This window comes from Conger conger, chromosome 6 (genome assembly GCF_963514075.1).
Source record: "Conger conger chromosome 6, fConCon1.1, whole genome shotgun sequence".
NCBI classification, from domain to species: Eukaryota; Metazoa; Chordata; class Actinopteri; order Anguilliformes; family Congridae; genus Conger; species Conger conger.
This window is the reverse complement of record NC_083765.1, coordinates 64,523,250-64,538,127: the sequence shown is the minus strand read 5'-3', so window position 1 is coordinate 64,538,127 and position 14,878 is coordinate 64,523,250. Positions and strand designations below refer to the sequence as shown.

Genomic DNA, 14,878 nt, shown 5'->3' with positions numbered 1-14,878 from the left:
AACACAATTACTAAATGTTATGTGCGAATAAAGTAAGAAAGCGTTTGGGTCAAATTCTCAAACGGGATCTTTGCTTAGTAGGCTACTTCGGTATGCCCTCTTCCTGTCTGTGCCAGTTGCTCGTACAGACACACACGCGCGCATAACGCTACTGCTTGCGCCTCCATCGGCCCAAGATTTAATATACCGGTGGCCAATCGCATCATAGCTGGGCTGGGCTCTAGATTTCTCTATGTTCCATGGGGCCCTTAAAGTTTGTTTGTTCGCGGAAGGCAGTGCGTGGTGAAAACGTGTTCGCTGTTCTGAACTACGATAGCGAATATGACTGGGATATTTAAACCATTCCGTGGACTTTGAAGACTTTGGTATCGCGATTAAGCACGGAATTTCGTGTGCTCATTCGCCCTACATTTTCCGCTGTAGCCTGGAGGAACGATTGTGCAGCGACATTACACAAGATCCGAATGACAACGAGCTTGATGCAAATCACGAGGAATGAGAAAACTAGGCAACCTCGGTGTGGTTTCGAAAAGTAGTTCCTGTGGGTGAACGCACGGATGTTTTATTGTTGTCACCTGTTGTGCTTTCGTTTAATGAAACTTATGTGGGTTTGTTCTTCATGAGATGCATTGGAGTGACACTTCGGAGCGCGTGGGCGCAGGACTTGTGCATTCCAGTAGTATCAAAGACAAGTTGGACGCATCTCCCTGTTAGTTGTCAACAAGGGTTAAACTGTAGCCTATCTACCCTGCTTTTCCTCCCTACCCAACTCATTGGGTGGGACCTGAGAGAAAGACAAGACTCTCCAGCAAATCAGGAGCTAATTGATTAAAGAAACTTCATTTGAATAGGAGGCTGGCGAGGTGCCATAGAGTCCCTGTATGATTCATCCAAAGCATTATTGATAATCATAATTATAGCAGACCAAATGCGTGGTGGATGGCCTCTATTTCCGTAATTTTGAGAAGATTTTTTTTTTTTTATAGCAATATCTTATTCTGCCGTGGCTGATGTGTGAGCCAGCATGTCACGGAGGAAACAAGCGAAGCCGCAGCATTTTCAGTCGGACTCGCATCTGGCCATGTCCGAACACAATGGTAAGTTTTAGCCTTGGTTTAAATCAGACCAATTTGTCTCACAGGATTGAATTTATGTGTTTAACGGTGTCTTTGGTCTTTTGTAAAAAACAAACAAACAAAGAAAACTTTTTTTTTTTAACAAACTCTTAATCTGGAATAAAATTTCGTTAAAATGGTCACTGTGTGGATAACTTATCGTACCTTTCCGTTGTGAACCGTATTCTTTTAGTATAAATTCGTACCATCGTTTTAGATCTTATTTCATTGTAGTTGAATAAGATATAGTGAAGGGCATTTCCTTGCTATTGTGACCCTGGAAAGTGTTTTTCATAAAGATGTTTATAAACGGGTCTACGCGAAGATGTGACATTAGCCTATGTCTACAATGATTCGTGCCTCCATGTAGCTACCGTATCAGTACTAGTCAGTTCACCGTGAAGAGGAACTTTAAACTATATGCATGTAGGCTATAGTTATGTTTACATATTACGCTGTATTATAAGCTACTGTTAAAGTTTTAGCATCAAACAATGATATAGGCTATTATGGACTTTTGTATTTATCATAGTTCTACACTCACAAAGACCAAAGGAACCTATGATATGAAGTATATATATACTCTTATTTTGTGTTATATTGAGCAATAATTATTTCGACTTCAAATGTCCTGTGCGTCGATTTGTCTCTCGCTCGGTGTAAGTAAGACTTCGATTGTACCACTACCTGTAAGTAGGCTACATTGCATACGTGTTAAATATAGGCCCGGTTTCACATACAGAATTAGCTTTCCCGGACTAAATTGAGTTTTTTACGGAGAATCCCCATTCAAAATGTCATTTAGTCTAAGACTACCCTACTGCAAGAAAAAAAAACCCCATCTCAAGCTAGGTTTTGAAACAGCTGGTTGACCAGTTCGGACCAGCTCCATAGCCTACTCAGCGTAGTTTAACCGGCTCGGGCTACATTGTGAAACAGCTGGTGAATGAAAGCTGGGCATAGAAGGATTTTACAGCAGGTAGGGTTCATTTTTGTTTGTGAAACTGGCCCATATAGTGAAAAATGAGAAAAGACTTAAGTCTAGCAATGTCTGAGAAATTGTAGGCTATTAGCGAAGGCTCAAACTAAGGAGGTTACTGTAAAAACTCTTAAAGGAAAAGTGAACATAGACCATCGGACAGTTATCACATTTAAATTATGGGTTTCGTGGTCAATAATATTAATGTGTAAAACGCATTTATTGTATTGTCACATTGTTTATTTTTGTGCCATTGCAGTAAATCCAGTTTATTACACTCTCGCGTAGCCTGTATCGATTTCAGCTAAGTGTATCCAATTTTATTTAAGCATGCAGGTGTGCGTGGAAAGTAGCCTACTACAGCTGTAGAATCATAGGCTACATTGACATATCTTTCTAGGTAGGAATGCTGGTTCCGAATAAGAGAGAATATTTCTTAAAAGCACAAATAGCCTACATTATTTGCTTTTGTTGGTACCAGGGTCACAATCAGTTAACTTGCTGAACATTTACGACCTTACGGATTCTCACTTAAACGCCGCGTCCATCTTGCGGCCCATTTTAACATTTGTAAATGTTTGTAAACACGTTTACTAAGCAGGCTAATACTTTTAATGGATTATAACTTTCAGTTTGCGATCATCAACGAGTAGCCATCATCAACGATCTCCCTTCAATATTGATAAATACTTCCATGATTATGAAAATATATAAGTGCTATACTACGTTGTCTGTGGCAATTGATATTTTTCTCCCTTCAATTTTGATAAATACTTCCATGATTATGAAAATATATAAGTGCTATACTACGTTGTCTGTGGCAATTGATATTTTTCCATTTAGAAACTTTATCTCGATCAATGCAATGCCATCCTATTAATTTACAAGCTGTTGTCACCGCAATACCTTTCCGATGGTCACAGAGTCAGCGGTCTCAACCCAGACAAAGAAAAATGCAGCAACATTTGTTTTTATTCGAGATGGTAGTAATTGCGCTTGTGTGTTTGTAATTGCTCCTTCACGAGGTTAATAAAATGTATTGTGTTTAAATTAACATTCAGCAATAATAATTTATAGCCGTTTTGAAAATTATAATGTTGACTCTTGGAATAATTTTTTACCTACACCAAGAAACATGGAAGTTCCAAAACTACTGATCTGTACTAGTATATTAAACAGTTAACAATAATCGGTCACATTTTTCTAAAGGCTCTTGTGTGGTAATGTTTCAATGTTTAGTTGTAGAACAAGACACACTATCTGCTGCAACGATTTCAGTGTGAATCCATTTATCATATTAATTCTGAATACAAATCGTAAATGGCAGCCTTTCCAAAAAGAAATTAAAATAGAAAACGTTGTTGGAGAGTGAATTACGTTTCGCCTCGTGTTAAAATTATTTTGAAACGTCAGCATAGGCCTAACAAAAATGAATAAGCATGAACATAAAACAAGACAAAATGATTTCTTGGTCCCGTTTAAAAAATATATATATTATTATGAAGTGTACGTCATATAGGTTAGAATAATATTTGTATCTGGTCCTTCCTCTTTCTTGATAGAGGGCCTTTATTTTTTGGGCACTAGTTGCGGAAATGCTATGTAGGCCTGTTTTCAAAATTGTGTGCAAAGTAATTAAAAAATAAATGGTATTTTTGTACACGTTAATATATCGCGTACAAGTACCATTCCGCCTAGTGCAACGAAAAGTGCATCACATGTAATGAAATGACGTAGTTATCGAATTCACTTCTTTCAATAGGAGAAACCACACTACAAGAACTACATTTGGATGGGTATTTTAAGAATACTTTTCTTCTTTTCAATATCTGTACACTCAAGCACAACATTTTATCGAAGTGCTGCGTAGTATTGATGGGAAATGTTTAGTCTTTCTCTTCAAGATGCACAGATGTAGAGAAGTAGCAAATTTTTAACAGTCACCACAAACCCTTGAAGTTTGTTCACAGTAAGTAAATGCTCTGTTAAAGCAAATTCATTCTCCAGCTTTGCTGAATTGTTGCATGAACAGGAATCAAGCACAATCCATACACAGACGTGCTTGTTTTTCCATGTCTGAAGTATGTTTTTGTTTGTTTGTTTTTTGTTTTCTAAATGCAGTATTTTTGTAAATGGCCATTTGTCATTCTTTGTCCACAGGATGGACCCTTTAATTATGTTTTTAAAAATGCCTGGGTTCAAAATGTAATGCCTTGAATTCTTAATTTAAGTGCTCTGACACTTGAATGACCTGTTATTCAGGAATAATTATTCTCTCTCTGATGCGTGCACACATGTGCGCGCACACACACCTTGCAGATTTTGAATATTGAAAGTGTCCAGGAGACTTGTTTTTGCTCAAAACACAAAAGGCTGTGTTCGCAGTTCATAGATTCCTAGCAACGTTGGTGCGAGCCGTAAATGAGGAGGACTGAGAGAGGAGTGCTCTTCCTCTGCCCCCCATCATCATCATCTTCTACTGGGGGGGTGTTGAAGTAAGCCCCTGACGCTGTGCTGTTTTAACCTCTGCCAGCCCCCCTCCTGTGAGAAGGTGCAACCACTCCGGGCACGGTGTGTTCCCCTGTCCCTCGCTGTTGACCTCATGACTTCAAACCATAGGTGGCCTGACAGGAAACTTCCGCATTATTCAATTTGGGGGGCCTTGACTGTGCAGCTGCTATGTTGGTCACTATGTTCCCTTTTCACCTCCACAGAACAACACCCGCCACCCCCTGCCCCTTGCCACATAAAGGAAGATTGGCAGGGTGGTCCTCTCACGTTTTCCTTTGCATCATGTAACAGGGGTTTAGTTACTTGTCGTTTGCCACTGTTTACATAGTGCAAGTTTAGCTGCAGCCTTAAGGAGTTCCTTTTCTATTCTCATGCCCTTTTTTCTTCGAGTGTGTTGGTTGAACTCTGCCAGAGAAGCCAGTCCCTTTCCTGGAAACTAGTTTTACTGGAACCCCATCTAGGGTTCACTTGAGTGCTTCCATGAGTTTAGCCATCCTTGTCTGAGAACTGAGTTCTCTGCTGGCGTGGAATCTGCTGCTTTGTCAGCACCGGAGATGTGTATGTATAAAGCACCAGATATATGTATGTATAAAGCACCGGAGATGTGTATGTATAAAGCACCAGATATATGTATGTATAAAGCACCGGAGATGTGTATGTATAAAGCACCGGAGATATGTATATGTATGCATGAGCTTAAACCGCCATTGGTTTTCATTTCTGGTCTTTTGGTCGGCCTGTCTGAAGATTTATATCCAGGGGTTTATAATCTGCTCCTTTTCGTGTCTGTTTGTTAATGTGGAGATTCAGAACTGTCGGCACTGTTCATGCTGAGATGGTTTTTATTTAATTCAGGGATGAAATGCTGAGAAACTCTTGCCACATAAAACTGGCATTGTCTTTTTCAGAGCATAAAATGTATTTTTTCTTTAGCTCATGCAGTCTTTGGAAAGTTATCTGTTAAATGCGAGACTTGATTTTTATTTCTGGTTTTGTTCGTACTTAACATGAGCGTGCGTGTGTGCGTGTGTGCGTGTGTAAATCAATGAAATTCTCACACTTATCATAATTGGGTCATGAAATCAGTCTGGTAGTCACATTCAGAAAATGTCTTTTAAAAATCATATAATGGCAAATGTGCAGCAGGTGGTTGTGGACTTTTGCGAATGCCTTCAGGTGTTCTTTAACTTAAGCATGCATATGCCTGCTGTCATTATATGTAACAAATTTAATGACAGCAAAATTGAATTTTCCAAGTATCTTTTCAAAACCACCATTATTAATTTTGAAATAACATTGGTGGATGGTTATTTGCATTGAAGTGAGGTTGCTGTTATGTTTTGTGTGTGTGTGAACTTTTCCTCAAGAGAAAGATTGTTTTGCACAAGTGCTGCTTAATTCATAAACATTTGAACAATTGAAACAAACACAATTAAGAAGTTGTACTAACATCATTCTTATTGTAAAGTGGTACTTTATGTATTCCGCTGTAATGGTGGTTTTTGGGCTCAGTGCGAATGTGAAATCTATTCGGCTGGATGATAACAATTGTAATGTTCCTCTATTACATTTTTAAGAACCTGATCATGCACCTTTTGGTTGTATTTTAGTTTTTTCAAATTAGTTTCCTAACATCAAACATTTGATGTTTGAAGTAAATTTATTTTAAATGTGCTGTATTAATTTAGTGGTGGTTTCACAACATTGTTCGTATTTCACATGGTTATTCTAGAGCTATACGTGAGAGAATGTTACATTAGTGTTAAATTATTCATTATATATGATCATTTTGTTTTTATTTTGCATTTTATTACATTATGTTTTTCTGATTGTGACAATAGAATTATAGAAAGGTTCTATCTGATGTTTTTATCAAACTTGAGTTTGGTACATTATTTCTTTGTCGTTTAAATTATGCCTGTATGGTATTATTATTATTTTTTTAATTTCTTGGGTAAAAAATGTAAAAAGTCCACAAGTGTGAATGAATCAAGATAAACCAATTGTAAGCCCCCTCTTAGACTAGATCTGGCAGAGTATGTTATGGTGGACAGCAATGCAATAATAGCACTCAAGTCAAGCTAGAAATGTTAAGAAATGTTAAAGTGAATGGCGTGATCGTTTCACACTTTACATTACACTTCAATGATAAGATTTAGTGACGAGTGTTTCTCCCCCATTTTGCATGGTTCAGCAGTTTGAAGCCAGGTTTTACTGTCATGGCAACTTTGTGTTATCTGTTTTTTTGGGCGGGTTTTCAGTACAGAAACACTGGGGGAGATAATCCTTGATTTAAACAAGATCTGCTTTCAGAGGCCGCTAAGATGACCGGGCAGCATTGTGTTCAGCACCCATGCTGAGCTGAGCTCCTGCCTCTCAATGGAGCAGGGTGGAAGTTTTTTGTGTTAAATTTGAGGTCTGGTTTGAAAGTGAAAGCTTTGAAAGGGATGCATTGAAAATGAAATTTGTAAAGCAGTGGACGCGTCAAACGGCAGACATTCGGAGCAACTAAATGAAAGCAAAGCAATAGTTGGAAGTGTGTTCAGTCATTTTGTTGACTGGTTGTGATTTTGAAAAGTTTGAAATGATGGTTTAAAAAATTGTTTTGAAAGCCTCTTGCTCTTGCTTTATGCTATTAGATTCTGAATTGAATGTGTAAGTATTGGAGCACTGCGCTGAATCATTCTTTTTCTTTTGAAAATGGTACATTTATCACATCAACATTTCATAAGGTAATGCTCAAAATGTTTTATTGGTTCATTATTTTTTAATTAAGATCCAAGCACTGCAATGTTTGCTTAATTGTGTATTTATTGTACAAGTTTTGTGTTTGTGTACTCAGAAATAAATCCTTTTAAAATATGTTTAGTTTATGGAGAAAGTGTTTCCTAGACCTTTTCCTTAAAGTTTTATAAAGCTGTATGAAGACCTGATTTTATCTATTTTTAGATGGAATTTAGTGAGACTTATTTAAGGCGTTCACAATTTTCCCTAATGAGCATTGACAGATTGATTGCTGCCTGAGTGGATTAAAATGAGTTGAGAGGCTGTCTCTGTCCATTGGTTTAAGCAGCTGTCAGCATCATTCAGTATTCTTCTGTCAGTTTTTTTAAGTACAAATTTAACACTGATATACTGGAATTTATTATGAAGAGTAATTTGCATTGTTCTATACAAATGTCTTATATTGTAGTGTAATGTAATGGTTATAGAAAATGATCCTATGATGTCAGTTTCCTGAGATCATTTAAGACTTCTGTCTTCCCCTCACTTCATTGGGTTCTATGAATGCCACTTTCCGAGAAGTAAAACAATACAACAAAAACAATACAACAAAAACAATACAACAAAAATTAATTTAAATGGATGAAGCTGCTTCTTCAGCTGCGCCATTATTCAGAATGGCTAATCCTCTGTCCCTGCTTGTGTTTCAGGGGTCCTGGAGCCCTGCTGGGATATGGCCACTAAAGACTCTAATGCTCATGTCTGTGGCAGATGTTGCACAGAGTTCTTTGAACTGTCAGATCTCGAACAACACCAGAAGAATTGCACTAAGAATCAATTAATCCTGACGGTTAATGAAAATCCAGCCTCCTATTCCAAAACCTTCTCCCCTGGCTCCCCCTCTGATAATCCTGACGAGCAGATGAATAACACGGTTAATAACACCAATGAAGCGGAGCGCGTTGCCCTGTCTGAGCAGAGAGCACTTAATGCCGAGCCATCCATGGATGTGGAGCTTTCCGGAAAGCGCGGAGTCCACGGTGGCAGGAGTGACTGCACTAGAAGCAGCTCTGGTCCTGCGGTGGGAATCTCAGCCATTTCAACATCTCTACCTCAGTTTGGTAACCTGACTGACCTGGGTGGCTTCTCAATGATCAACAGCAATGTCATCATTGAAAATTTAAGAAGCACCAAGGTGGCTGTGGCCCAGTTTTCCCAAGAGACTCGCACCACAGGGAACAGTAAAGTGGCAGTCCCTGCCCTCATGGAGCAGCTCCTTGCCCTGCAGCAGCAGCAGATCCACCAGCTTCAGCTCATTGAACAGATCCGTCACCAGATCCTACTGCTGGCCTCTCAAAACCCTGAAGTGCCCGTGTCCCCCAGCTCCTCTGGCGCTGTGCCGGGGGCGGCTAGCCCGCTGACCACTCTCAGCTCCCATCTCTCCCAGCAGCTCGCCGCTGCTGCGGGATTGGCTCAGAGTCTCGCGAGTCAATCCGCCAGCATCAGCAGCCTGAGGCAGCTGACTGCAGCTGCCCGGCTACCTCTGAACCCCGGAGATGGCATCGTGCCGTCGGCCAGTGAATCTCAGAGCATCGACGGCCTGCCCGCTGAGAAGCGGCCCTCTCGGGTGGGTGGACTTCAACCCTCACTCATGAAAATCTCAGCACCAACTTTTGGAATTGGTTTGCTGCACCCTGCAGCCAACTCACTCCTACCTCAACCCCCTGCAGGCAGCCCTGTGTTCTCCCACGCTCTGCCCGATGTCGTCGCCACTGGGGAAGATCTCACTTCCCTGGCTGCTCTGGCCCAGCAGAGGAACAAGCCAAACCACTTTGAACCCAAAAGCAGTTCGGAGGATATTTTCTTCAAACATAAGTGCAGGTTTTGCGCCAAGGTGTTTGGTAGTGATAGCGCCTTGCAGATCCACCTGCGATCGCACACTGGGGAGAGGCCATACAAATGCAACATCTGTGGGAACCGTTTTTCCACTCGTGGGAATCTGAAGGTCCATTTCCAGCGACACAAAGAAAAATATCCCCATGTCCACATGAATCCTTACCCTGTGCCAGAGCATTTGGATAATATACCAACCAGCACTGGCATTCCATACGGCATGTCTATGCCACCAGAAAAGCCAGTTACTAGTTGGCTGGATAGCAAGCCAGTTCTTTCCACCTTGACCACTTCAGTGGGCATGTTGCTGCCTCCAACAATCCCCAGCCTGCCTCCTTTCATTAAACAAGAGGAGAATCAGTCAATTGCGATAACCGGCCCTTCTGGCTCTATTAAAATTGACTTGGGTGCAGTGGACTCATCTTTAAAATGTAATGATACTGTATCGGAGGAGGGTAAAGGCAGCATACTGCCTATCTCAAATGGCAAAACCAAGGAGACCAACCAACCTTTGGACAACTTTGTAAGTTGTAGCTCTGCCAGGGAGAGCGCTGCTGACTGTGCCTCAAGCAGCAGCCCCACAATGAGCACCAGTCCCCTGCTGCCCCTCGTGTCTGAGGCCAGGTTTCCCTTTCTAGGGCTCATTGATCCGCTGCAGGTGTCGGAGACCTCCAAGCTACAGCAGCTGGTAGAAAACATTGACAGGAATGTGACCGATTCAAACAAATGTGTCATCTGCCACCGGGTGCTGAGCTGCCCCAGCGCCCTGAAAATGCACTACCGCATGCACATGGGGGAGCGGCCCTTCCAGTGCAGAGTGTGCGACCGAGCGTTCACCACCAAGGGGAACCTCAAAACGCACTACAGTGTCCACCGGGCCATGCCTCCACTCAGAGTGCAGCACTCCTGTCCCATCTGCCAGAAGAAGTTCACCAACGCTGTCGTTCTCCAGCAGCACATCCGGATGCACATGGGTGGACAGATCCCAAACACTCCCCTCCCAGACAGTTACTCAGAGTCCATGGGGTCTGACGCTGGCTCGTTTGATGAAAGGAACTTTGATGACTTGGAGAACTTTTCTGATGAGAACATGGAGGGTATGGAGGACTTCCCAGACAGCAGCATCCCAGATATGCCAAGGTCTGCCGACGCTTCCCAGGACAGCGTGAGCTCCTCCCCTATGCCTGCCGCGATGATGGAGATGCCCAGTTCAGACAAACTGGGCAAGATGTCTAACCCGGGGCTAGCAGAGGACCTGCAGGCGAGCAGGCTGAAGAATGGGTCCATGGAGGGAGATGACCTCACTAATGACTCCTCCTCCTTTGGAGGGGACATTGAGAGCCGAAGTACTGGAAGTCCACCTATGTCTGAATCTACCTCTTCTGTGCTGGCCCCCTCCCCCTCCTGGAGTGTGCCAATGCCCCACAAGTCCCCTAACTTTGACAGGCAGCATAAGGCTTTCTCCCTGGACCACTGCCGTGACAGTCTCATGCAGCCATCTTCTGCCGCCCCCGGAGCCGTCGAGCTGCCAGACCCTCTGGGCGTGCTGTTCCTCCTCCGGGATCGAGGCGCTGTCAAGAACACGGCCTGCGATATCTGCGGCAAAACGTTTGCCTGTCAGAGTGCCTTGGACATTCATTACCGAAGCCATACCAAAGAGAGACCGTTTATTTGCACTGCTTGTAACCGGGGCTTTTCGACTAAGGGCAACCTTAAGCAGCACGTGCTCACCCACCAGATGCGAGACCTGCCGTCCCAACTCTTCGAGCCATCCAGCCTGGCATCTAGCCCCAGCCCCTCTCTCTTATCAGTGAGCTCCATGTCCTCTGTAGTAAAGACTGAATCCAAATGTTTCCTGCCTGGCTCCTACCAGGACTACAAGGACCCCAGCCTGGCCACCTCTACAGCTGCTGCTTCATGCCTAGCCTCTGCCGCCATGCCTCGTCGGACGCACAAACAGCACTTCTGCAGCACGTGCGGGAAGACCTTCTCATCCTCCAGTGCCCTGCAGATCCATGAGAGGACCCACACAGGAGAGAAGCCCTTCTCCTGTAGCATCTGCGGCCGGGCATTCACCACCAAAGGCAATCTTAAGGTATATAATAATTAAATTCTATTTTTATATGGGGTTAAAGTCACTTCATGGGTAATATACAGTGAAAATAAACAAATTACATTTTATATAAAAAAGTAATTCAGGCCAAATGCTCAAATTATAAGGACAAATTCTATGTCTTCTGTGTAATTAATTGGTTGTTTCTGTCCCTTTCTCGCTGAATTTAAAATGTAGATATCAAATTAATTTTACTGATCCATTCATGATCGTTGTGGTTTGATATTAATTTTGGTGTTATGCTTTTGCAATGATTACCAATTCCTTCATAAGATTTCTGTATTAGCAAATAATTCAAAGAATAACTGCTAATATTTTTCCAAGTTTCAATTTACTAAGTAAAACTTTCCTGTTGAAAATGAAGCTGCTGGCCCTGAGCTTATTAGGTTCCAATTTCTTCCTGAATAATTATATTTGAGTAAAATGCAAATGTATCTAAAGAGCTGCTGGTGTAGCAGTGACATTGTATCCTCAGGAAGAAGTGTTTGGCTGCTGTAATTGTATTTCTGCATTTGGTTCATAGCGCATGGTATATGGCACATGGTATATGACACATGGTGTATGGCACATGATATATGGTGCAAGTATTTAATTGAATTGAATGCAGTTACTTCCAGCTGAAATGTGATCTTCAGACATGCAAACCATGCAATTTTCTATCCCATTGGAATCTTGTCTGAAAATGTTGCATTAGTCTTTTGATCTGTATTACAACACGCACCGTAGGGAAAAGATGGTTCAAAGGCAAATCTGTTCAATGCAAAACATGTCAAATATAATACAGTCCACTCCAATGAGACTGGACATGCCTATTTTAACCAGGACTTTGAGGCTTTCCCTTAGAGACTTGTGCAATAGGTTGTCCCTAATTACAGGCCCTGTGTTTGAAAAGAAATGGCTTTTTACTGGTTAGGAATAGAAGATTCAACTATTGTGCAACAGCAAGAAAAGAAGACCAGTGGCCAAGAGACATTGATCACAGATCACCGAGATCAAGCCAAATGCAGTTTGACTGTGTGACATCTCGAGTGTTTATTGTGATATGTATATGACAAAGTCTTACATTATTACAACTTTAGTTTGATTGCCATCTTGCTGTGTGTACTGCGCTTAAGCTTATAAGACCGTTTAATGACAGTTTGTCATTGTTGTGCCCTAACAGGTCCACATGGGAACACACATGTGGACCAGTGTTCCAGCCAGGCGGGGCCGCAGACTGTGTGTGGATGGCCCTGTGGCTTTCCTGGGCACCAACACCGTCAAATTCCCCGAGATCTTCCAGAAGGACTTGGCAGCCCGAGTGGGCAACGTGGACCCGACCAGCTTGTGGAACCAGTACGCGGCCGCCTTCTCCAACGGCCAGGCCATGAAGACCAATGAGATCTCGGTCATCCAGAACGGGGGACTTCCCCCGCTCTCAGGAAGCGGGGGAAGCGGGGGCAGCTCGCCCATCACTGGCCTGACCGGCAGCCTGGAGAAGCTGCACAGCACAGAGCCTAACGCCTCCCTCGCCGGACTGGACAACCGGGCTGACGTCGAGAAAGACACTCGCTTCCACTTCACACGATTCATTGAGGACAACAAGGAAATTGTTACCAACTAGTGTAGCTAAAATTTCCCTCGGGATGAATAAAGTATCTATCTATCTATCTATCTAGCCTCCCAAACCACTCAACCATGAAGGAATGGGAAAGGAGCAGAAGATCTGGCTCACTTTTTAAACTTTAAAAATTAAAGTGTTGTTTTTTTTCTTCCTTTTTTGTACAATGTACAACCTGTGATAGTTTTATGGAGTTTATTTATTAGTGATGATGTCCTTGCTTGAAATCAAGTGGAAGCATTAACACTTTGTCTAGTTTTCTGATTTGGCCAGAATGGATTTGGATGCTTGAGTATGTGCTCCTGGGACTTAATGTCAAGAAAGTAAATTATTTTATATTAGTAGGACGCATAACCTAGCCATTGGCACCCATGTAATGCGTTAGGTCTGAATAAATCCAAGAAAAGGCTGTAAAATGCACACAGTTATGCTCTAGACACCCACCACCTGTATGTAATTTCTAAACAATGGTAAAATATTGACACAGAAGATACCTTGATACAGAAGATGCCTTTTGTGCTTGAAGTCTTTCTTGTTTCGTTTTTTCTTGTTAATGGCTATTTTACTCCTTTTGTATAATTAACCCATTCTGCTCTGAAATTGGTTTTATACTGCTGCACTTATGTTCTTTTGTGTTTTGTCATTTGTTTTTGGAGGTCAAAGCAACAGTTTGAAGTTAATGTGCTGGATTTCCCCATTGCTGCTATGTCTGGCATCTTTGTTGACATCATATGCAAAAAATGTTTCGATGCTTGTGTAAATAATGTCAGGTGTGGTATAATTAAATTGCATTTCAACAAATGCATATATATCCTTCACTCGACAAGAGCTCATCCTGTCCAGGGGAAAATGAAATAGTGATTTTTTTTTTGTTTATATATATATATATATATATATGTATATGTATATGTATATGTATGTGTATGTGTATGTGTATGTGTATATATATATATATATATATATATATATATATATATATATATATATATATATATATATGTATATATGTTTGCAAATATTTGGACTGTTACATGCACTTTCTTAGAAAGTTTAAAGATCTTTTTGGGTCCTGTTTCTCTACAGTTTAATATGTACTAACAACTACAATACTGTAATTATTTACTCGAGTAATCAAATACATCGTTTTCCAAAAACACAGTGTTCCTTTCCTTTCTTGTTCCTGATATTCATATGAATGCATTTGGCATGCAAGCACATGACCATAATTTTTGTCAGGACCAAAGTGATTTTTTGACAAAAACAAAGTGCTATGGTGAATGTTTCCAGTTTCTTCAACATTCAGAGCAATCCGCTTTATTTGTGTGATTGGCCCTGGTCATTAAAAACCTTCTGATGGCTGAGGTCAAATTCGTTGGTCGATCTTTCACGCTGTTGTCAGCCTTCTGAATCTTTAATTGCATTATCGATCAGGTCAGAATCCTCAGTCGTTCAGTGAGCATTAATGGCTTTAGCAGATTCTGCCCCACAGAATAATTAGTTAAAACGTTATTTGTTTATTTCAGCAATGTTTTCTATGGAGACCCTTTTTGATTGTAATACGTGTAAAACAGGGCGTAGGCCACTATGCCTTGTGATGAATGTTATTTGATTTAGCTACAAAAAATTTCAAGAGAATATTCAACATCGTGTATATAGAAGCATATACTGTACATGCCTATACTTCACCAGAATGCCTTTTAGCTGAATATCGATTTCCGATGTAGGCCAATACTTTACAATCACCTCCGACTGGACGTTACTGTCTGTAGTTATCATTTTAAAGTCTGTAGTTATTTTAAATGTGCGCATTTTCACCTGAAAGCCACTATATTGATTTCATACACTGGAACATACACTGGCTCTTAAATTGAAATTGCGTAGAATTTGTATTTTCTTAATCTTAAAATACAGTGTGTTAAAAGTATTCGACTGTGCTGTGTGAC

General features: G+C 41.3%; 1 protein-coding gene across 2 annotated transcripts; it reads left to right on the top strand.

The window, feature by feature from the left end:
* Positions 1-283: 283 nt before the first annotated feature.
* Positions 284-13,789, top strand: LOC133130761 (sal-like protein 1). Of its 2 annotated transcripts, XM_061245584.1 has the most exons (4): positions 284-541; positions 987-1,097; positions 8,040-11,317; positions 12,498-13,789. In XM_061245584.1, exons 2-4 carry the CDS (start codon positions 1,025-1,027, stop codon positions 12,936-12,938), a joined length of 3,792 nt encoding a protein of 1,263 aa, XP_061101568.1. In that variant the 5' UTR covers positions 284-541; positions 987-1,024; the 3' UTR covers positions 12,939-13,789. The 2 variants fall into 2 exon arrangements, with proteins under 2 accessions (XP_061101568.1, XP_061101567.1); XM_061245583.1 differs by having other exon boundaries at positions 284-1,097.
* Positions 13,790-14,878: the final 1,089 nt, after the last annotated feature.

Excerpts from the sequence above, each read along its gene's own strand:
- LOC133130761 (XM_061245584.1), top strand. The coding sequence starts at position 1,025 with ATGTCACGGAGGAAACAAGCGAAGCCGCAGCATTTTCAGTCGGACTCG. Across the intron at positions 1,098-8,039 it reads GGCCATGTCCGAACACAATG|GGGTCCTGGAGCCCTGCTGG; the intron begins GTAAGTTTTAGC and ends CTTGTGTTTCAG. Across the intron at positions 11,318-12,497 it reads CCACCAAAGGCAATCTTAAG|GTCCACATGGGAACACACAT; the intron begins GTATATAATAAT and ends GTGCCCTAACAG.